This window comes from Podarcis erhardii (genome assembly GCF_964252035.2).
Source record: "Podarcis erhardii genome assembly, chromosome: 4".
Classification (NCBI taxonomy): domain Eukaryota; kingdom Metazoa; phylum Chordata; class Lepidosauria; order Squamata; family Lacertidae; genus Podarcis; species Podarcis erhardii.
Genome location: NC_138508.1, coordinates 59,893,772 through 59,916,492, shown reverse-complemented (window position 1 = coordinate 59,916,492; position 22,721 = coordinate 59,893,772). Strand labels below are relative to the sequence as shown.

The 22,721-nt window shown below is 41.4% G+C and overlaps 1 protein-coding gene and 1 long non-coding RNA gene across 3 annotated transcripts; one reads left to right on the top strand and one right to left on the bottom strand.

Moving 5' to 3' along the window:
- Window positions 1-9,771: 9,771 nt before the first annotated feature.
- Window positions 9,772-15,814, bottom strand: RPL8 (ribosomal protein L8). Its single transcript, XM_081858916.1, has 6 exons — window positions 15,673-15,814; window positions 14,604-14,748; window positions 13,386-13,527; window positions 13,031-13,249; window positions 10,664-10,779; window positions 9,772-9,991 (listed from the first exon to the last, which is right to left on the bottom strand). The coding sequence occupies exons 2-6, from the start codon at window positions 14,739-14,741 to the stop codon at window positions 9,833-9,835; spliced, it is 774 nt and encodes a 257-aa protein (XP_081715042.1). The 5' UTR covers window positions 14,742-14,748; window positions 15,673-15,814; the 3' UTR covers window positions 9,772-9,832.
- A 105-nt stretch (window positions 15,815-15,919) lies between these two features.
- On the top strand, window positions 15,920-21,773 carry LOC309340254. 2 transcript variants are annotated; one of them, XR_014155887.1, is made up of 3 exons: window positions 15,920-16,120; window positions 19,346-21,095; window positions 21,373-21,773. It is a non-coding gene; the product is annotated as an uncharacterized lncRNA (long non-coding RNA). The 2 variants fall into 2 exon arrangements; XR_014155888.1 differs by lacking the exon at window positions 21,373-21,773 and having other exon boundaries at window positions 19,346-19,778; window positions 19,809-21,268.
- The last annotated feature ends 948 nt before the right edge of the window (window positions 21,774-22,721 follow it).

The window sequence follows — 22,721 nt, the reverse complement described above, 5'->3', positions numbered from 1 at the left end:
GAGTTAATACAAAAATGCTGCTTATCAAACTGAGGATTTATAGTTGAACAAAGTGAGAAACTCACAAGTGCGTTCTTTTGCATTTAGTGTAATGAGATAGTCTTAAACCATTTTTAAATATTCTATGTAGCAGCGATCACTTTACCCTTCCAGATTTTCTCTAGTATTCATGTTAATTGTTATGTTTCTAACAGCAGTTAATTGGATTGGTTGACAACGTTTGAGTGAAACATTCCCCATGTATGTGGGTATGTTTAGTGTTGACTTAAATCAAAATATTAGCCTGTTTTGTATTAGAGCTGCAACAGTTCATATTTCCTTAGACCAGTAATTATTGTTAAAAATGTTTTTTCAAAGACTATCTTTCTATACAGGAACATGGAACTTGTTACTTTGGCCTTGGAAAAATGATTAGTGTCAAGTGATTGTGAAAATACTTTTTCTTTTTCTTTCTTTTTTAAACTTACTTTCACAAGGCTATGACAAAACCCTCCTGGAGATAGTTTTCAGACAACTACTTAGGAGGTATTGCGGGTTATCTTTTCCCCCTGGAAGAGAGACTCCTGAGACTATTGCCTCTTTAAAATTAATGTGTAGCAGAAACCTGAAAAATCCTTTTCTTCCTTCTTGGCAAAACGTCTCATTTATTCATTTTAAGTGAAAATGTTCTGAATAATAATTAATGCATGCTTCTGTCAGAGTTTTGGCAGCAGTCACTTTAAAGCTGTAATGTAATACCTCAATATGAATGGCACACATTAAAACAAGTCCTCAAAGTGCCTAAAGGTTTAATTTTACTCTTCTGCTAATTATTGAATCCTATTTTTTGTTTGTAACAGCTAATGGGAAATCCCTGTCTTCCATAAAAGCAATCCATCCAACAGTAATCCTACATTTTTCCTAATCATTTGACATTAAATATATAGAAACTGATCACCCGTAGGAAAAGTTTTTAGTGTGTTTGTATCAGACTGTGTTTGTGTAAATAGCTTCCTTTGCTTTACCAGAAGCAGTTCTTTGTGCAAATGAATTTTTGCCACTGACTTCAGTGAGTAAACTTTAACATTCTGTTTTTGTGTTAGCGCTGCTAACACAAAAGGAGGTATGCATGGCTACCAACTTGCTGGGTCTTCATTACATATTGTCACTTTGGGGGAGCTTTTGAATGCTGAAAGTAATGGGAGCCTCAGTTTTCATTTAAAAACTAATAGATTTTAGTGGTTGTGGTATGTCTGCAGTGTCCACTGAAGATTCAAAAAGCAAAAGAGAAATAAAAAGAATCCAAAATGGAATTTTAAACCTCATGATTTTTAAGCCATGTTATGTCTTTTTAAAAGGACCGTGAATTTTAAAGAATTAGCTTTAGAGAAACAAGTATAATGATTAAATTTGCTTCCCAGTTGAATTTAAGTTGTAACTAGCAAACCTTTTCCAGGCAGTGTATTAAACTCTGGGTGTCATGTCATTACTAAGTTACAAAGGAAAGTAAAGAGATGGAAGTAGAATAAGTATGCTGTTGTCCCTTTAGCTACACATTTGTATAGAAGCGAATGTTCATCACCACAGTGGTATTATCGCAAAGTGCAATTCCATTTTGAACTGAATGCAAAATATTAATTTGTTATGGTGTCCATCTTTTCTAGAAGGACGTTTCCTAAGTGTTTCCTTCATACCTCCCTTGCATTTCAGTGCAGCTTTCCTGGGACAATTTTCATAAGTTGTTCAAGAGAAACCCCCCCCCCCCAAAAAAAGTTCTGTATTATTCATAAACATGCTGGTAACACTAGCAAATGTTATATGGCTAAACATTTACATCAGTTTTTCTTTCTCTGTTCAAGCAAACTATGGTAGTATGTATTTAAAAAAAACACAAAAAACCCAGATCTTCCCAAAAAGGGAAATGTAGGATGCTAGAGAAAGTTATAGGAAAAAAGCAGTTGGGCGGGGGGGGGAGACAAGCACTCTTCTTGAATGGAGATTATGGAAGATAACAGAATATTGTGGTTGGCATAGTAACGGCTCATCATGACTGTAGATACATCACCTCATTTACAGTAGATTAGTAGATCTTAGGAACCACTCATTAAAGGAAATGGGCAGAAAAGAACCTCCCTGCTCTCCCTCCTACATCTCCAAATCACCTTTCCTGAGGGTTGAAAAACCTGGGTGAGTTATGACCTTGGGAGCTAGGGGAAAGGGGAGAATTGCCCAAGATTTTGAAGTGTCTTCAGCAAAGATGCACTTGCATGAGGTTCTGCTGCCTGAGTTGGGACAATCTCCCCATCCCACTGTGCCATAGCCCACCCACTCAAGGAGGACCCTCCAACCCTCAGAAAAGAGTGTTGTAGGGAGAAGGACAATCCCCTTTTGTTGTTTTCCTTCCACAAGCAATTCTTAGGATCCAGCCCGTACTTTTCAGGGAAGCTCATTCACACATGTGGAAATAAGCTGCCATGTGTTAATCACACACTATAAACTGTGTGAACTCGTCTTTTGTCTCTACCATTTTCCTGTGGCTAGTAGGAGACTCTTGTTGCTTGAGTCCTTATTCGTTGAATGCCCTAAATGGACAGGGAAGCATTTTATTGTGTTAAACTATTGATAGTTAAAATGGGATGAAGCCCATATGCTCCTTTATTTTATTTTACACTAAGCATGGAAGAGGAGCTTGACTAGTGTCTAGAATTTTCTGTTCAATTTTGAGAACTGCATGCAGCATGAGCAGGAAGGAAAATAATTCTTTGTGACTAGATGCTTGTGCAAACATTGTTCCCTCTCCTATCTTCTCATTGTGAGTAGCTTGCTATCAGATGTCCAGTGAAATATTAAATTCCAAAGGATTTACTTGCTATATTGTAGAACTGCAGCTGGGCTTTATCTGTGTTAACTGTGAAAGAACCTCATTACAGCCGAAGTTGTAGATTACCTGAAGCTTTTTGCGGCATATCATCTGTGCTGGCCTATGAAGGCGGTTTGACTTAATGAATTGCATGATTTTGCTCAGATTATCAAAATCCCCTTGTGGCAAAAATTCTGTACTGCTGTGGCTTTAAACCATAGTGAATTCCTGCATGCTTAACAGCAAATACTGCAGAAGCAGGAGCACTCAGGTAAATCACAGGGCGAGTTAAAAAGATGGTGCTTAAATAGTGCTAGAATACTGCAGTGGCTTAAGAGATTTTAACTACAAATCAGGACGTTCCTAGTTGCAAATTCACCTCTGCCGTTTACTCACTAGGCAGACTTTTGGGTCTCAGAATTTCAGCAGCGCCATGTGTGATGCCAAAATTCAGCGCACGCAACTGCCTCTTGCACTCCGTTCTAAATCATAGTTGTGGAGTCCCCTGTGGCGCCCCTAAAGCGCCACACCCAGTGAAGCCAAACCAGTTGTGCTCCCCTAAATCTGCCTTTGCCTTAGGCAAACTACTCTCAACCTCAGGTCCCCATAATTTTGTAATGGGTTGGATAATAAAACTGATTTGGCTTAGTGTTGTAAGGATTACAGCTAGATTATGTTTGAAGCACTTTGAATGCTTGAAAGTTATATACAAAAGTTAGCTGTTATCCTTCAGAGAAATAATTATTTTTGGAATGTGGTGTTCCTATGCGTCTTGTCAATATATGATACTGACCATCAGTAATGCACTATTCTGTCTTAATTCAAAGTGTTAACCTTCCAATTAGCAGTTTTTCTATCAACTTCACACGTTTGCTCCACACATTCCCTGCCTTGCAAATACATTGGTGTGAACAAAATTATTGGCACATCGATCAGTTACAGATAGGCAGCAGAAATGCCTGGGGTTACTCCTGTCTGGGCATTGGGCAAGCAGCTATACAGCCAACAGTGATCCCCATGACTGAAACAAGTATATTTGCTCAAGCACAAGAACTTACTTGTTCACACGTAGAGCATAATGTTTTAATGTGTGGTATTTCTATTGTTTGTTAGTTGTATCAAACATTTTTTTTTGAAGGGTTAAGGAGTTTATTAAGCAGCATATGTGATAAGCCAGCCAAAGGTTTATCTCCTCTTATCTACCATGATTATATTGGAAACTTTCTCATATCTAACTGGTACTGCCTAATTTTCAAACCTCCTCTAAGAAATTGATATATTTGCAGAATTGTATTGTGCTAATTATTGGATCAAATTGGCTGGCATACCTATATTTTTCTACTTACTACTTTGAACAGCTGTTTAAAAAAATCTGTTTTTCTGTTGAAGTGTCTCCCATTGCATTGGTTGTTCCTTGGGGTAAGCTTCCTAGTTTTTCAGTTTAATTCCTGCTGCACCTCAGTTCCTCAAAACAAGTTCCCTTCAGTGCTAAAGGTTCTGTGTGTGTTACTCCACATTTGATTCCTCTGCCTATACTTGCCACCTCATTATGTACTTTTATTTTGTTCTTGGTTCTTGCTTTCTTGCTTGGTACATAATTATTAATTTTTTCTTTCTTCAGTGTATGAATCTCACAAATCAACTTCTAGTTTTCAGCATAGAAGATTGTTTAGGTGACTTAAAAACTAAGAATGTTTTGAACTAAACATTTTCAAAGAAAGGCGCATAAGCAGGGATGATGAGAGTTATATAAATTTATGCTTAGTGTGAAGGAAGTACATAGCAAAGTTTTTCTCCCTCATAATTTTGGAACCTGATTCAAGATGGGTAATGTCCACCCGTATCTCCTAATAATGACTAATATATGTTACTTCAAGGACCTGGGGTTCTGTCCGCACTATATTTTTAAAGTACCTTTCCCCTCTTAAAGAATTCTGGGCACAATAGTTTGTTAAGGGTTGCTGGAAATTGTAACTGTGGGGTAAACGACAGTGCTCCAAACCCTTTGAGAAACCATGTGCTTAGAATGTGCTTTAATGGTGGTGTGAGCACACAGAGCTGGTATTCCTCTGAAGATTGGATGCTGGTAAGAGCAGGAGAGTGCTGTTGCATTCATGACCTAATGGACGGCATCCCATAGGCATCTGGTTGACCACAGAGAAATGGGAACCTGCACTAGATAGGCCTTTGGTCTCATGCAGCAGGGCTCTTGCTATCTTACATTTTAGGTCCTTGCTCAGCAATTAATTCCCCTGCGAGATCAGTTTCACACAGGAGTAAGCGGGTTAAATTTCAATTCCTACCCCATTAAGTGGCTGCTAGCCAGTTCTGTTGCCACAAATGGCATTTCTTCCAGAGATACTTTACCTCTTCGGGTGGTAACTGTAGGCTGGCAGCACCTTTCAGAACCAAATGCTGATTCCTGTATTATGTTGACATGAGTGATCAAGGCAGAAAGAGTCTAGTTGGGAAGAGGAAAAGTTAGCATATACTTTCCCCAATTTAACAATTTTGGTAGTCCTTGTTTCATCTGTTAAGACTGCTGTCACTTAACACACTGGCCGTTCATAGGCTAATATCCAGCTTAGTGCGCAACCATATGCTCTGGCCAGCAATGGCAGGGCTTGATGGAACAGCACAGCCCCAGAACTTGTCCCAGCCAGAGTGGAGGGGAAATGCTCCCAGTGCAACAAAGGCCTAAAATGAGTCAATGCCATCCAGTAGATCCAGTGCTGGCTTTCCCCCACAACACCCCATTTCAGGGCTTCCTGCTGACTACCAACGGGAAAGGCTGCTGGGTGGTACAAGGGGGTTCTTGCCTGCGGGGCTGGGCAGAGGGATACCTTTGCACCACCCAAACTCCTTCCACTATAGCAGATTAGGGGCTTGGATTTCTCTGTAAATCATGCTTGGGGTAGATCTGTTGAAATCAGTGCACTTTGTCCATTGATTTCCATGAGTCTTATTCTGAGTGTGACTAGTGTCAAAACTTACATGGCCAATTCACCATGAGTTTCCTGTTAGTCCTATTGGGACTGAGAAATTTGTTCCAGCTATGGGAAGTATTTTTCTCTGTCTAGAGATAAATGAGCTAAGCTTAACCCACAATTCTGTCGCCACCTCTATAGGAATTCTATTTTTGGATATATTATTGTAAATGCTACTGACACATTTTTCATTTCTAATAAGCATTTGTTTTGGCCATGTTACTTTGATTCCGCTGCAGCCCACTTTCAACTGTATTTTGAGTATTTCTAAGCATTAATTACAATTGAGAGTCACCATTACCACAAGCAAGCATTAGGGGGAAAGACAATAAAGGGGAAATTTAGTTAAGTGTGACAGGCCTTTTACTAGACTAATACTGACTTTCTTGCATGTTACAAACTTACAAAAACTGTACATTGTGGTGGTGGAGCAGCTATTTCAATGTGTAAGCCTATTCTGAAATACTTAATAGCTTTTAGTATATCTCTGCTTCACCATCACCCGCCCCCTGCAAGTACCGGTATATTCAAATAACACTTTATGTCACGAGCGTCAACTACTATTTTGCATTTGAACTAAATTTAAAGTTTTCAGAAATTCATAATTTTAAATTCAACATAGATCTATGGGGAATATGAAAACTTAGAAACTCTGTGTAACTGCCATTTTTATACAGAAGTATTGGTTTGCAAGACATACTGTAGATGGTTTCTAGTTCAGCACTTTCTGAAACTGCAGTACAGTACTAACTTGCAAGATTAGTCTTATGTTTAAGGGGAAAGTTCATTTATTATGTACATTGATGTCTAGCTACTTTAATGCAGTTGAGCTTTATGCTTTTCACTGATCTACAGGAATGCTGGAAAATGGGTTTCAATTTATTGTGGTTTACTTTAAAGTGTGCATTCAAGTGTACAGGTAAAGGTACCCCTGACCATTAGGTCCAGTCGCAGACAACTCTGGGGTTACACACTCACCTCACTCTATAGGTCAGGGGAGCCTGCGTTTGTCCGCAGATACCTTCCGGGTCATGTGGCCAGCATGACTAAACCGCTTCTGGCAAACCAGAGCAGCGCACAGAAATGGTGTTTACCTACCCGCTGGAGCGGTACCTATTTATCTACTTGCACTTTGACGTGCTTTCGAACTGCTAGATGGGCAGGAGCTGGGACTGAACAACGGGAGCTCACCCCGTCACAGGGATTTGAACCACCGACCTATTGATCGGCAAGCCCTAGGCTCTGTGGTTTAGACCACCGTGCCACCCGCGTCCCTTCAACAATATACTTCAATATAAATGAAAGATTGCATGTACTATCACACTAAGGAGGGTAGTAGAAACTACTACTTGCTGTAGAAACTATTTGCAGTTTCTTAACTTTCTCCTCTAGAATGCTTTGTGCCTCATGATTGAAAGCAGCCCTTTTTATTGGAAAGCAATGTTTTAGGAATAAGTTACTTTGTTACTATCTTTTCAGGATTTTTCCTGGTTGGTTAATTCTGTGAAATAATTTTGGTCCCTGTAATTTTAGTTTTCTCTCCAATGTTCATATGCTGGACAGAGCAACACGTCACTGGACCCTTGTAGCAACATGCGTGACCGGTATACCACTCTGCACTGCTATTCTAACACAAGAACAGTTTGACTATAGCCTACTTGTTGCAGCGAACAATCATACAGTGGTATCTCGGGTTACAGACTCTGCTAACCCAGAAATAGTACCTCGAGTTAAGAACTTTGCTTCAGGATGAGAACAGAAATCATGCAGTGGCGGCAGCAGCGGGAGGCCCCATTAGCTAAAGTGGTACCTCAGATTAAGAACAGACCTCCGGAACAAAAGAAGTTCTTAACCCGAGGTACCACTGTACACCTGTAGGCTGTCTCAAGTGTCCCTACATATGGTGAAAATCATGATATTCTTCTAGGTTGTACCAGTATTGTTAATCTGTAATCTATTGCTGCATGCTACTTACCTTTTCATAGAGTTAAGAGTTTATAATTGTTTCATGGGTTATAAGTCTGGCCAAGACTAACATTTTGAGAGTTCTACAGCTTTCAGGCTGTCAGCAGGACATCCCCAAAAATATTTTAATTCCTTTTTATTTGCATACATGTATTGTGTATATTGAATATTGGACAATACTAAAATCACAAGTAACTGATAGGATTAGTGTCTAGCTGCACCTAGTAGCAGCTTTCAAACTATATAGTCAACGTGTTGACTTTTTCTGCATTGCTAGTTTACTTCTAATTAAGCAATCCTCATTCTTAGCTCAATGATTCCTTTCAAGAGATTGTTCTTCACTAAGAGTTACATCACTGTTTTTCTAAAGGGTTGCTGTGGACTTACAACTTTATTCAACCCCAACAAACAGATCCAGTGGTAAAGGATGTGTAAATTATAGGCCAGCAGACCACAGCTCCCCCCCCCCCCCGGGTAGCTTCTGAGACTTACAGGGTTGCTCTTTAAAGCAATTTGTGCTCACACAGATTTGCTCCACACATACGTAAGGCAGCTGCCTGTTATTTTCAGATAGTGTGCTCTCTACCATGTGTATTCTAAAGGTTTGTTAAGCTATATAGTTCTTGGAAATGAGAAAACTCTGCTGCCTGTGACATCATTAAGAGTACATATCATTAGCCCAGCTTCAAAAATTTCCAATTTCTGTTTGCCATTTAGCAGCACTTGTGTATATTTCTTACATGCTTCAATTTCCTTTTGTGAAAGCAGCCTTCCCCTCCACCTCGTTTATCAGCAAAATGCAGCATGCTTGTGATAACATCATGCAAAGCAAGAAGTCTGTTAAGTGTCTAGAAAATGTATGCTCTCACAGCGTTGCTTTTTCTATCCGTGGTCCTCTGAAAACTATTCCATCTACTAAACATTGAAACTTGTTTTCTCTATATTTGCACAATGTACTTAGGGCACCGATAAATCCTTATGCTATTTACATGGTATGGGGCAAAGCAGACTACAGAACAGGAGTTCACTTCAGTCTTTTCATTAAATGGAAAGCAGGAACTTCTACTTCCACCTGCTGTAGCAATCTTTCTCGTTGTGCTGCTGCTGTGAGAGCTGTCACAAGAAAAAAGGGAGGGGAAGCTGGAAAATATATTGTATAAGCAGTATCCTTAACTCTGGATGCAGTCATTTGAGCCATGTTCCAAGCAGCCCAAAATGACATTCTAGGGAAACTGATGTACCATCAAAACATCTCTCCACTATTTGGATATGGGCTGCTTGGACTATCCCTCTTTCCTTGAACAGCTGACCATGTCAAACGGCTTTTGGAGGGAGATGTACCCTCCTCCCAAGTTTGTCAAAAGACCCTTGGGTGCAGCTGCATAGTTTGGTCCTTATTAAACAGGCTTCTTTAAGACAAAACTGGGCTTTTGTATCCAACACTGCAAACCGTTCTGCTCATGCAACAGGATTTCTTTCACTTGTGTGTACCCCCAACCCTCTGGAGAAATTTAGTGTGCCAGGGAGCAAAGGGGAGAGGAAGGTCCTATTACACAAGCAGAACATTGTAAGTGCCTTAAACATACCTAACATTTTGTTCAGCATTATGGAACTGTTTAAAGGATTCTATTTTGCCATTAATCTAAGCATATCACTCTCTTTCTACTCCCATTTGATATGTCTTTGCAATATAGCAAAGTGTAAGAATTTTGCATTATGTACTAAGAACCAAGTTTGAGATCTTGCCTTCCTGAAGCTTGATGAAAGAGCACAAGAGACCTGCTGGATCAGACGAAAGGCCCAAAGTCCTGCTTCCTGTTCTCAAACTGGTCTACCAGATACTCGATCTATCTAGACAACTTCATACACAATCTAAAACAGTTCCTTTATAAGGTGATTAAAATTTCAGGACCATTTACAAATGTATAAAAATGTTTAGACAAACTGTTAAAACTAAAAAGAAAATGCCTCTCACACACATTGTACCAGTTTTGAACAAAAGGTGGCATTTATTTCTTTATTAATATATTGAACTGAATATTTAGTTCTCCTTCTCCTGCACGGTCTTTGTTCCACGCAGTCTGCCAGTACGACGGGCCGCAATGAGACCAACCTTGCGACCAGCTGGAGCATCTCTCCGGATGGTTGAAGGCTTACCAATGTGCTGATGGTTACCACCACCAAAGGGATGTTCAACAGGCTATGAAAGAAAAGCAGCAACCAGAGTAAAAAAATAAGGCAGGAAATTATTTCCAATACAAAAAAAAAAAAAAAGGGGGGGGGGAGAGAAACCAGCAACAAAGTTTATCACTAAGCTCCATCTGCATAGTTTGCTTAGATCAAAGGCGTGATTTGATGACCTTCAGGAAATGCTACAAAGTGAAGGTGTTACATTCTGCTGTTGATTTAACAACTTAGCTTGTTTTAGCTTTGAACTGAATGCTGATTTTTTTTTACATTCGTTATGGGGACAGTGCCACTACAGATATATATTGAATTACAAGCCTTAAAACTTAGCTTGCTTCATTAATGTAATGGTTGTAAATAAAACTTGGGTGGACACTTAGGTCATATTAGCACTATCTCCATTAGCAGCCATTTTATCTGGCTTCATCTGCAGGAGGAACCAGTCCAATCCCGTATCTCTGTTGGAACCAGCTACCTGTTGGTTCCTGTCTTTTGTGGAACTGTATTCTCCATACTATGAAGGAGTCACTAGCCAGGTCTGATTACATTTCTTCTACCTCTGCATTCCATTTTCCTCTTGTCTAATGTCACTAAAATAGATTACATCTTAAAACAGCGAACCACCATCAGTGTATCAAGGTAGTAGGTTAAGTAACCAGAGGAAGCAGGTGTAAGAAAGACTTACATTCATAGCTACACCACGGACACGTGGCCAGCAGTTTCTCTTTGCCTTGTATTTGTGGTAAGCCCGTCCAGCTTTCAAGATAGGTTTGTCAATACGACCACCACCAGCAACAATACCTGGAAGATTTTTTGCAAGAGATTTTCTGTTATTATTTTCCCAAAACAGTACAGTGGTACCTTGGGTTACATACGCTTCAGGTTACAGACTCTGCTAACCCAGAAATAGTGCTTCAGGTTAAGAACTTTGCTTCAGGATGAGAACAGAAATTGTGCTCCGGCGGCGCAGCAGCAGCAGGAGGCCACATTAGCTAAAGTGGTGCTTCAGGTTAAGAACAGTTTCAGGTTAAGTACGGACCTCCGGAACGAATTAAGTACTTAACCTGAGGTACCACTGTATTAGTGCTTTAACTGTTCCCATTAAACATGGCTAGTTATGCTCTTTGTAGGTCTTCCAAGTGCTGAGCACTAATAGTAGCAATAGACAATGTTTAGCAAATTATTTTATTTGAAACTTTCCATTTGCTTTGCTTCTGGGAATTGCTTTCATATTGTCTCACAGTTCACTTAGGTAAAAATATTTGAACCTTCCATATTTAGTACTGTAATCAGATTTCTAAATGAGACTGCAGCACTGAGGATGCTAATGTGTGCCCTTGAGGCTGCCCACAAGTCTCTTAGACTCTGTCATAAGGTGGTAGGGCTGGCGGTTATTTGTATACTGCCCTATACCCATAGATCTCAGAACAGTTCACAGCCACCACCTCCCACATCAAGGCTAAAGGAGGAAGTGGGAGGACCTTTCCCAATCGCTCTTTCAGCACCATGCATTCTAAGGCCCAGATTGGCCCCTGATCAGAAAGCAGAGTGACTTGTGAGGATAAGTAGGGAAAGTGAAGCAATCTAGCCTGGGGGAAGGAAAATAAGACTGACAAGTGAAGTCCGAAGACAATGAATTGAGAAACTTGAGTGAATGTAAATGTCTTGAAATTAAAGTTTTTCCCACAGGTTCTCTTACCACCATGTGATCACATGGCATCAGTCTCCATTGAATGAACATCACATCTGGTACTTTCTACTGTCACCATGGTGCAGAAACATGGATCCAAAACACAGAACCCCACTGTTTATAGGGACTCCATCAAAACCATTATCTATCCACACATAACCAGATCACAGATGTATTCTGTGATTCTGTTGTCGTACTATGTAAAAATCATGATTCATGCCATGGATCAATGATTTCCCGGTGCTGGCAAGCAATGGTTCTGTGAAGTCTATCTATTTAAGCTAAAATTTGACAATGCTTTTTTTTTGGGGGGGGGGAACCATGTAAAACCATGCAGATTCAAGAGGATCTGTTTTAATTCTGCTGAATGATTTTATCCAGACCACCTAGAAAAGTGAAAGTTTGTCTATGTTTGCTTTTTGGGTGGGCAGGAAAAAAGCGACCAGATGGAGTAATGTCCATGGCACTCTCAAAATTCCAAATTTGTGTAATCCACAAACAAAAGCAAAAAGTGGAATATTATGTGATTACTTGTAGCTGTATTATATTTATGCTGCTATGATTGTTATTAGTTATACACTTTCCTTTTTCTGTATATTTCTTCATTATTGTATATTTGGATAATTTGCAGTAAAACATTTTTTTTTTAAATTCCAAATGTGCCCAGGGCAAAAAAAAGAAGAGGTTGGTGACCACTGCTGTAGCAACACAGTATTAAATAATGACACAGAACACATTTTGTGCAATGTCATTTTTAAACACTGGATTCTAATTTCTTAAGTGCTTACAAGCAGCTATAGTGACAAATACCAAGACACCAATAAGAATGCAACAATTTCAGGGGCTTAATCACCTTCTCATTCTTGCAATGCAATATGCCCATTGTCTAACAACAATGCCCTTCTGCTGTCAACAGAGACTAAAGAGGTCAGACTCAATGCAAAATAATATATGCTAAAAAACTTCTCTTTTAAGACACCCAGCTGCCAACTCAAAGTCACAATTATTCAATAAAGAACATCAAAGACTTCCAAATGAATTTGCTTGACTAGACAGTTGGAAAATCTTAAGCTCCGAATGATCAGTCATGGTGATGTTCTTCTCTTTCACTACAGGCCTTAAATTAGTATAAGAAAGTTAGTAAAATGGGGATATCATGGATTGCTGTTGTAGTAAATAGCCAATTCGGTTGAGTTTTGCAGAAAACCTCCTCCATGTTAAGACCTTTTTTGAAGTGTAATTAGCTGGAAGTGCCAGAACACCTCTACAATCCAGATTCTGCAAGTGCTGCAGTGTCCTAAAACTACAAACACTTCAGCTTATGAGGCATAAAACCTAGCATGTATATGAGGCAACACTTACCAACAACTGCTCTGTTTGCAGAGGAGATCACCTTCTTGGACCCAGAAGGCAGCTTCACTCTGGTTTTTTTGGTTTCAGGATTGTGAGAGATAACTGTGGCATAGTTCCCAGAAGCACGGGCCAGTTTACCGCGATCACCTGGCTTCTCTTCAAGACAGCAGACAATAGTGCCTTCTGGCATAGTACCAACGGGCAGGACATTGCCAATGTTGAGCTGAGCTAAAAGGTTTGTACACATGAAAAACATTTTTTAGAGCTGCAGTATCACTCTAATGTGCCACCTCTCTTGAAGTCTACATTTTCAAGTTACCTAACTATTTCCAAAAATATGCACAACTGTTTATTCTTTACTCACCTTTCTTGCCACAGTAAACAAACTGTCCAGTATGAATGCCCTCGGCTGCAATGAACAATTCTGTTCGTTTCTTAAACCTGTACGGATCACGGAAAACAACCTTGGCAAGAGGAGCTCCTCGACCAGGATCGTGAATTATATCCTATTGAAATATAAATACAGTTTAAGAATCTTATAATTTCAGATAGTTAGCAACACTGCCAATATACTCAGTGAATTACATGCACTTTCCAGATCAAAAGGCCAGGCATTTGAGATAACTGCTTAGCCCTACTAGGTAATATTACATATCTACATAACTTATGAGCTGCCTCATTTCCACATATTTTCCATTTGGGAATGGCTGAGTTGGAATAAAGGCAATCCTCCCCTAAATCAATCAAAAGCTTTGTCCCTTAGCCTCAGTGCTTTTCAACTCTGCCATTGCCTTTTAAGTGGAAGCCTATAGTTGTCTTGCTCTTAAGCAAGCTTAAATATTTTTCAGAACTACCTTATTGGTATGCACTTACCTTCTTCCCTACCATCCTGTTTTTCTATTGCTATCAACCATCAGCAGAACAAAACCATTAAGAGAATAGCAATATAAAATAAGTGTGACTTTAGGATTTTCCTTAAGACCTGCAATGTTGGAACATGCCAGAGCACAGGTTACTGACTGAGTTTGGAGATATGGGGGCCACTGCTGAATTTCCCATCCAAGATAAGTTATAAACCATGTTATGATGCAGTTTATTTCCTTACCCACAGTCAGTACCTCAAGTCTTGTCTGGGTCTCAACCTCAACTTGTTTGCCCTCACTGCCCCCTAGACTGCCCCCAGACACTGATTTCAATAGCCTCCATGGTATTATTAAATGGAAACAAGACAGTATCATCTGCATACTGCTGACAGTGGTTTCATGTAGATGTTAATATTTACATAACCCACATTCAACATACTACCAGATTCATCAAGATGATAAAATACAAATATAAACATGCATCGTATTTAAAACCCTTAATGCATACTGTGTCAATCTTAAAAACATCAAATCATTTCAGAAATTTTGTACTTTAAAATTTCACAAAAGTATGCATAACAAAATAATACTGCCTGTACTAGTTCTCTTGACTGTATAAACTGCTAATAACTACTCTTGTTAGGGGAAAAGGGATTCAGATTTCTTAAAACTTAAGTTACAAGAATAGAAACAGAACATCCCCACAATTTGGTACTTGCCTTTACAATGCCTTTGATATAGCCATGCCTTTCAGCAAAGTCTACAGCTCTCAGCTTTGCTGCGCCTTTCCTGTGCTTCACATGGGCTCTGAACACTGACCCCGCTCCTTTTCTTTGACCTCTGATTACACGGCCCATTGTGAACCTGAAAATAAATAGTTATTAGCATGCTTATTTAGAAAATGCAGCTGTCTCTAGTGTAGAAAGATTATTTAGTATGGGTCTCTATCCCACCCATCTTTCAGTTTAAAACACTTTCAGTATCTAGCGTGCTTGTTTTCTATATCACAAGTATTTTAACTGTATTTCTGGATCTCACACACAGTGTTCCTATCAATCTAATGCACTATTTATGGTTTCTCAAAGCCCTCTCAAATGCCAAAGTTTGAGAGTGCAGCTTTTTTGTATGGGAACTTACTTTCTCCTCTATAGTCATGGTCTCACATAGCACAGTATAGGTTAAACACACACAAACATATACCCCAATGTTTTTATATTATTTTGAAAGTTTTTCTATGAAAATGTTTGCAACTCATACTGCTTTCTGCACCAAAAAGTTATTCTTGGTATATGGACCTAAAGCATAAAGACTTGCAATCTGAAAGTTAGCTTATTTTAAAAAATGCAACAGGGCCTTTGATAAAACGGAGTACGTAGAAGAAAAATATTTGCCACAGCAGGAGTTTCATATATCTTAAGAATCCTCTAACAATGTTATTCTGTTCTGAGGGATCGCCCTGGAGAATGGCTGCCGTTACAGACGTTTTTTAAAACACAAAATCACGAGCACAAAAATATCCCCCTTGTCCTGTTCCCCTCGAGCTCGGTCTCCCGTCGGAGCCCATTCTCCGCTACTCGTGGCCTCGGCAGCCAAAGGAAAATCCAGGCTCGCCCGGCAGCGGGAAGCGAATCGTTCATGGGAGCCGCACGAAGAGATGCGCGAAATGTTCCCCGCCCGCGAAACCGGCCAGGGGAAGCGGAGGCCGATGCCGGCCATAGATGGTCGGCGGGGTGCCGCCGCGGCCCCGATGGACACGGATACGCTCCCGAGGCCTGTTTCGTGTCTTACCTCAGCCGGGGCTTGGCTCGGAAAGGAGGAAGCTCCGGAGGTCACGGCGCCACCAAGTCCTTCCGGCCTGGACGGCGAGCGGCAGGCGTAGAGGCGTCAGGGGCCTGACGGGTAATGTAGTTCCGGCATCCGGGTACTTGAAAAGTCTGTGGGGCACGTGACGCGCTCCGAGCCTCCCCGTTCGGTTCAATGCCGGACGCGGCTTCTCCGTCTCCCCTGCCATAAAAAAATCGCAAGGATGCGCAAAATGGCAGCGAAGCGCCTGCCGCTCCCGCTTCTCCTTTCTGTCCCCCATGACGAGAGTTCGTGGGAAAGGCGTTGGAGAGCCGCTGCTGCCGCCCGCGCCCTGGAAATCGCGGGCTGCCGGCGAAACATCCCCCGTGTATATTTACCCCGAAGAAAATCGCAATAAGTTAAATGGGACTTAATGCCCCCACCCCACTTTCTGGTATGTTATTATTCATAGGCGGTTCCTGCTGTTTTGTAATTGACTTGAAAATTGTCTTTAAAAATAATAATAATAATCCACTGGGCTCCTTCCTTAGCAAGTTGGCTTAGTAAGATTGCCCCTGAAATTTGTCGCCCTCCCTTTCGAATCTGCGCTGTCCCTGCAGAGGATAAAACGCCTGCTTGATTCCAGCTGCACTGCTGCTCCCTTTGCACGGCCACACCAGGTTATGTAACGCGCGCCGCCTTCCTTTCAGCGGCAATGGAGCTTGTGCTCTTGTCAGGGCTTTCTCTCTCTCTCTCTCTCTCTCTCTCTCTCTCTCTCTCTCTCTCGCTCCCCTCCCCGCCCGCCGGGGCTGTGTTGGCATTTAAAAGCTGCGTCACGACAAGCAGCGATTCGGCAGGTGAAGCTGTCAGCGCAGATACAATGGGCGAGAAAAGCTTCTCTTTTGCTGATTTCCTGCTTGGCAGGAGGCTGTGGGAAGGCAATCGGAGCCATCCTGAAAAACGAGTCGGGGTTAGGCCATTAGAGAATTGGGAGGCTTTCATTCAGGCAAACTAAAATATCCTTGCTTGCTGAGATTAGGTAATGCTGTCATGTTTCTTTTAAACCAGTGGCTCTTAACCATGTTTGGGCCATGGGCTCTTCTGAGAACTTGATGAAAGCTATGGACCCCCCTCCCTAGAAAAAATATACACAAACACATATATACACAAAAACTAAACACAAAATATGCATACAAATTTTATTTACAGCATTGGGAGAAAAAAGTACTGGTATTTTTTGGGTACAGATCCCCTGAAACATAGGTAAAGAACCCCATTTTTAAACTAAGAAGCCGCTCTGCTGACACCTTTCAATTCAGACCCAAGGTCTACAACATCCCTTGTTAGTTTCCAATTTTGGAGAAATACTGTCTGTTGATGCCTAGGACAGGCAATATCCAAATTCTTCAAATAATACCTTTTTATAGTGTTCTTTATTTTTATTAAATCATTTCGGCATACAACAACAGTTTGCAGATAAATAATGAAATATCCCACCCTAGCCCAGAAGCTGGTGTTTAGGCAATACAGTACATACATCTACTCTTTGTACAGATGGTGATGAACAGTTTAGGTTAACCAAAAAGTTTTAAAGTGTGAGGGGACCTCTCTACTTTTGTTTTTAGCTGTGTGCATAATAAAACTGCCATTCATTTACAAAGGAGTCTTTGTGCTTCATTCTAATAATACTGTACCTTTTTATTGGATGAATTGCATTGGCAGGTGACAGACTTCTGATATGTACTGAATTCTTTTTTAGATCCAATGGAAACTATATGAACCATTTCAGATATTGTTGCCTTTTTAAAAGCAGCATCTAAACTAATATCCAATTCAATCTTTGTTTGGATGCAAGGCACATTAAAATGCTTAAAATGCAACTAGGTTGTTCTGTTTCTTTATTTGGATTGAAGCTGGTGTGTGTGTACACCACTTCCCAAACAAGCAACAGGAACACATGGGATGCAGAGTAAATGGGAGTGTGTACACAGCAACTGCACACCTCCAGTTTCTGATTGTCTTTTACATATGTAACACCTGTGTCTGAGAAATTAGCCAGTTGCCTGCCCTGGAGACGGTTGTACTCCCCTTGAAGGAGCAAGCACACAGTCTGGAGATACTTTGGGAACCAGCTTTTGTCACTGGAGGCACAGCTGACAATAATACCACATTGAGAGCTTACACAGAGTCCATCACTCTGTGGCTACAGATTAAGCCGCATTGGAGCTGTGGAACTGAAGGGAGAAAAGAATAAAAATGCCAACCGCCAGGAAAACCAATTATTCTAAGGGCATGGGTAAAAAAGGTAACTAATCCATTAACCAAAGGCTTTGGAAAAATTGGTGCAACTACAAATTATGGATGTGATACTAACAGTGGGCCTTATACAGGCAGGTTGATGGTTTCTCATGATATGACAGATACTTGAAGCAATTCTGCAGTGACAATTAATATTTCAGTAATGTCTGAATGTAAGAACTAGAAACGTCTTTTGTCAGTTTGGCTGGTACAACAGCTACAGCCCTTCCTGGACTTGACCACAGTACAGTAGTAGTCCAGGCACCGTTAAAGATTGGATTTTGCCAATGAACTCTGTGTAAGGCTTCCCTTGTGCTTGGTCTGGAAACTGCAGTTAGTGCAGAATGCTGCACGACTGGTAACAGGAGTGAGACCCTGTCAGCATATTACACCTCTGCTCAGAGATCTGTACTGGCTGCTGGTTTGTTACTAGGTCAAATTCAAGGTGTTATTATTAGTATATAAAGCCTTCAACAGCTTGGGACCAGTTTGCTTGAAGGATCGCCTTACCCCATCTACGCCCATTTGACGGCTTCGATCTGTGGAGCTGGCACTTCTACAAGTGCCACATAATGACCATTCTGCACCTACACTCTGAAACGCCCTGCCAATTAATATTAGGCAAGTGCCATCACCATGTTGTTTTCAGCACCTGCAACAGACATTTTTGTTTTGGCAAGTCTGCCAAGGCATGCAACTTTAACATGTCATTTTGTTATAAACCCTAAACAACATAGGCCCCAAATATCTGAAAGATGCTTCCAGTTCTACAGATCCTCTTGGGTGTCAAGAGAGGGCCCTTTTGGTTCCACCACCCCTCTGCAGTCTTGTGTGTTTTTTCAAGAAGAGGGCATCTCTTGAGAACATTTTCAAGGAGAGGACATTCCGTTATGATTTACAGTGTCAAAGGCCTTAGGTCAATAAACACCATATACAGGAGTTGGGTTTGCTCTCTGCATTTTTCTTGATGCTGTCGAGCAGTGAAAATAATACCCACTGCCCCCCCCCCCAAGAAGGTCGGAAACCAGGATTCAGGAAGGGTGTCCTCAGATATAGTTAGGAGAAGGTTTGCTAAGATCCTTCAAGAATTTTGCTGGCTGCAGCTAATAAAGAGATGCCTCAATATTTCCGCAATACATTCTATCACCTTTTTAAAAAAAAATATTGATAATTTTGGCATCCCTAAAGTCTGCTAGGATCTCTTCTCCCAGATTTTTCCGATGAGCTTGTGTGTAGTAAATTCAATTCTGCCCACTTTGAAGACTTTGGCAGGTATCCCATCAGGTCCACTGACTTTTTTGTTTTTCATTTGGTTAATAGCAGTACACAACTCTCCCAGATTTGGAGATATTGCAAGCTCATGTCTAATTTGTTTTTGCAGGGCCACCATTTTTATCTGTAAGCTGCCTTGAGTCCTTGGCAGGGAAAAAGGTAGAGAACAGCTGCCTGGATACTTGTGGAGCGACAAGAGAAACACGAGAACAGTGATGACTAGATGCTCATTGCGGGCAGGTGGCGCTGTTACGTGAGTGAATATGGGGAAGAGTGTCATATCACCTAGGGATTCTTACAGTCCGCATATCTCATCTTTGTCCTTCCTCTCCCAATGAAAAGCTCCCAGGGTCTCCATTCCAGCTGCACCAGTTGTAGAACACAAAGTAGCCATTTGCAATGTTACTCATCTTTTCTACAGTAGGGAGTTGCTCTGTAGTTTCAGTTTGTTCTGTTCCATATGCCCTGCTTCATATCCTACACGCATGAGCGTCGTGACTGTTTGGCCAGCAGCGGCAATACCCAAAGACGAGTCTGCTATTGTGCTCCTCGTTGCTTTCCCTGGGATGTAGTGGAAGTTTGTTTGCAATGGGGTTATAGCGGCCACCAGGGCCTCTGTTTTTACACAGTACAGATTTACCCTATATCCCCTTGTACAAGGAATACTCCTGCGGCCTCGCAGATAAGGTAGTGATGTTAAGCCAATCCACATTTTGTCCCTATTCTGGTGGGAGATACTCTGTGGCCTTGAGTGCTTTCCACGTTTTTCTTTCCTTGGGGGAGTTGGAGTAAGTGCAGGTGCCATACTTTGAGGCATGGTCTCCCCTTCCATGCTTACCTGTGTGTCGTGGGGGGGTGTGTGTGCCTTGTTCTTAGACCACCATTTGCAGGAGTGGAGATTTTTAATGGGTACAGTAATACCTCCATGATCGTCCGCCTTGTCTAGCGTCCATTCTGGCGAACGTCCACGGTAAACCCGGAAATACCGGAATGGGTTACTTCCGGATTTGTTGCTTGTGCACATGCAGAAGTGCAAACCGCTCCGGGCACAGACGCGGCACTTTGCCCTGCGTCCTTTTCAGCTAGCAGCCGGGGCTCCGGAACGGATCCCAGCCGCAAAACAAGGTACGACTGTATTAGTGTCCTGACATGTGCTCACAGCAGCCTAAAGAACAAAAGATGAACAGAATCTGGGCCATAACTAGGATAGTCATGTTTACAGACATTGGACTTTACATGTTGGCCTTTGGCAATCCAATATGTGGCTGTGTGCTAGGACAGGCTTGCCTGCATGTAGGCTCTGAAGCATTATCTGAACCATTCTACTTTTTGTAACAGCATTTTAAGTTAAACAATGTGTTTTACAATCTTCTTATCCTCACGATGACATTGTCAAGCAGATCATAGTGCTGCTTGAACATTATAACAAAACAGTACTAGTCTCTTAAAAATACAGTGGCATGAACTGTCTTGGGCTAGACTCCACTTCACTAGATGCATCATTCTTAGTAACCCACAAAAGCGTATTGTCACACTTGCCAGCTTTAAACTGCTGCTGGATTGTTGTCTTATTTCTGGTGTAAGCCATGGCTAGCTGGCTACCTCTTTGATTAAAAGTGTGCCAGAGTTGTGTACTCAGTATCATACAATGAGCCATATTCTGATGGGCTGGTTTTGTTTTTTTAAAAAGGTATAAGACAAGGCTCTTGCCAGTTGGATTACTGAGAAGGAAAATGTGCTGCCAATATTGTGCCCAATCAAAATGCGACACAACCTAAGTATTTTAAGTTGTATAGGAGGAGACACAATTAAGAATCATGAGCCTCAGAAATGAATGAATAGCATGAGCATGTACAAGAGTGTGCTTGCCTCCCCAACATGGAATTTGTTTGTATTTACCGTAATAACTTCAGCCTAAACTCTTAGTCAGCTATGTGATACATGGAATTACTTTTTTTTACCAAAATGCCAAGGGGGAAAAAGAAAAAAAAATACGAAAGTTGATTTAACAGCAACAAATAATTATTATTGTATTGCTAAGGCGGGGGGGCGGGGCGGGAATCAGGACTCAGCTACATTGGCAAAGGAAAAGCGCTTTATATGGGTTGTTTATCCTTTCTAACACTGTGACACCAGGTGGCGCTGTGGAGTTCTGTTTTTGCCAACCCAATTTATCATACAAAGTTTAGAACGCGTTTATGAAATGCTTCTTTGATGTGTCTCAATCCAGCCTCAGTGTCTTACGTGTTCCAGTTCCCTAGAACAACTCCAGTCTAGGTTTCACCAAAAACATGGGAAGCTGGGCTCTCTGGCAGATTTTTGGTGGGCTATATCACACCTAATGATAGAGTTTGTGATTTGGTCACCATCATTTGTACATCTTACAATCACCACCATCGAGTTCTGCAATCCATCTGCCCAACGGCAGTTTGTACACGTACACAATAAATGTCCCTAGGTCCAATCAAGCTATAAATACGAGCACACACCCCTTCTCAGGTGGTACGGGCGGAGAGAGGCAGCAGCTGTTGGGACTCACATGCTAAAGCCAGGCACCTTGGTGGGCTAGCGCCAGTCGCAGCAGATGGCTGCATCTCCTGTTCCTCCTCTTAGCAGACCTTGCTCTCTCATCCCTCCCTTCCTCCTCCTCGCCGCCTTCTGGCTCCCTTTCAGGGACCCCCTTGCCGTGCTGCCATCTTGGGAGCCGGCCCAGCCGAAACCAGGCAACATCCGGGGACAAGCCTGCTCCGAGCCAATTTTTGTAAGGTCGCAAATATAAGCCGCACTGTAACTTTTCACGGTCGGAATTTGGGGAAAAAAGTGAGGCTTATATTCAGGCCAATACGGTATTTTTATATGACATTCTTGTTTCAAAGCATCAACCTTTAAACCAACTTCCTACTGTGCACGTGTATTACCAAGTTTCCAGGCTCACACCATCCATTACTGGTCAAAAAGAAATATACGTCCCGGCACGTCTCTCCTTTCCTCTCAGCATAATCACCCTGTGACTTCCATCAGCTGTTAATGAGGGTTAGTTGTTGTAGAATTGACAGATTAGCATTTTTAAAAAATAACTTGAATTCTCAATCTCCCAGTCATCAAACAAAAATGGTATAATTGTAGTAACAACAACATTTATTTTTTATTTTATTTTTTACAAACAAGAGACTCACAGTATTTCCAGTGGTGTTCACTCACACAAACACGCAGGCCAGTGAAATGAAATGAGATAAGAGAACAGCAAGGCAGCTCAGGGAAAGAAACACGAGGGCTTGGCTCTGCTGCTGTGTAGGTGTGGCCTTGGAAATGAGCTCGGACCCTGTTCGGAGCAGATTTGTGCTTCTGATAGGTCTACCATGGCAGCAGCCCTGTTAATATTACATATGCCATGGCTGAATTGCCATCATGAGAAGAGGAGGAAGGGAGAACTTGCAAAGCTAGGGCCAAGGAGCTTGCAGTTCTAGTAACATACAAATTTATCA

Excerpts from the sequence above, each read along its gene's own strand:
- RPL8 (XM_081858916.1), bottom strand. The coding sequence starts at position 14,741 with ATGGGCCGTGTAATCAGAGGTCAAAGAAAAGGAGCGGGGTCAGTGTTC. Across the intron at positions 13,250-13,385 it reads TGTTTACTGTGGCAAGAAAG|CTCAGCTCAACATTGGCAAT; the intron begins GTGAGTAAAGAA and ends CAAACCTTTTAG. Across the intron at positions 9,992-10,663 it reads TCCGTGGTGTAGCTATGAAT|CCTGTTGAACATCCCTTTGG; the intron begins GTAAGTCTTTCT and ends TTTCTTTCATAG.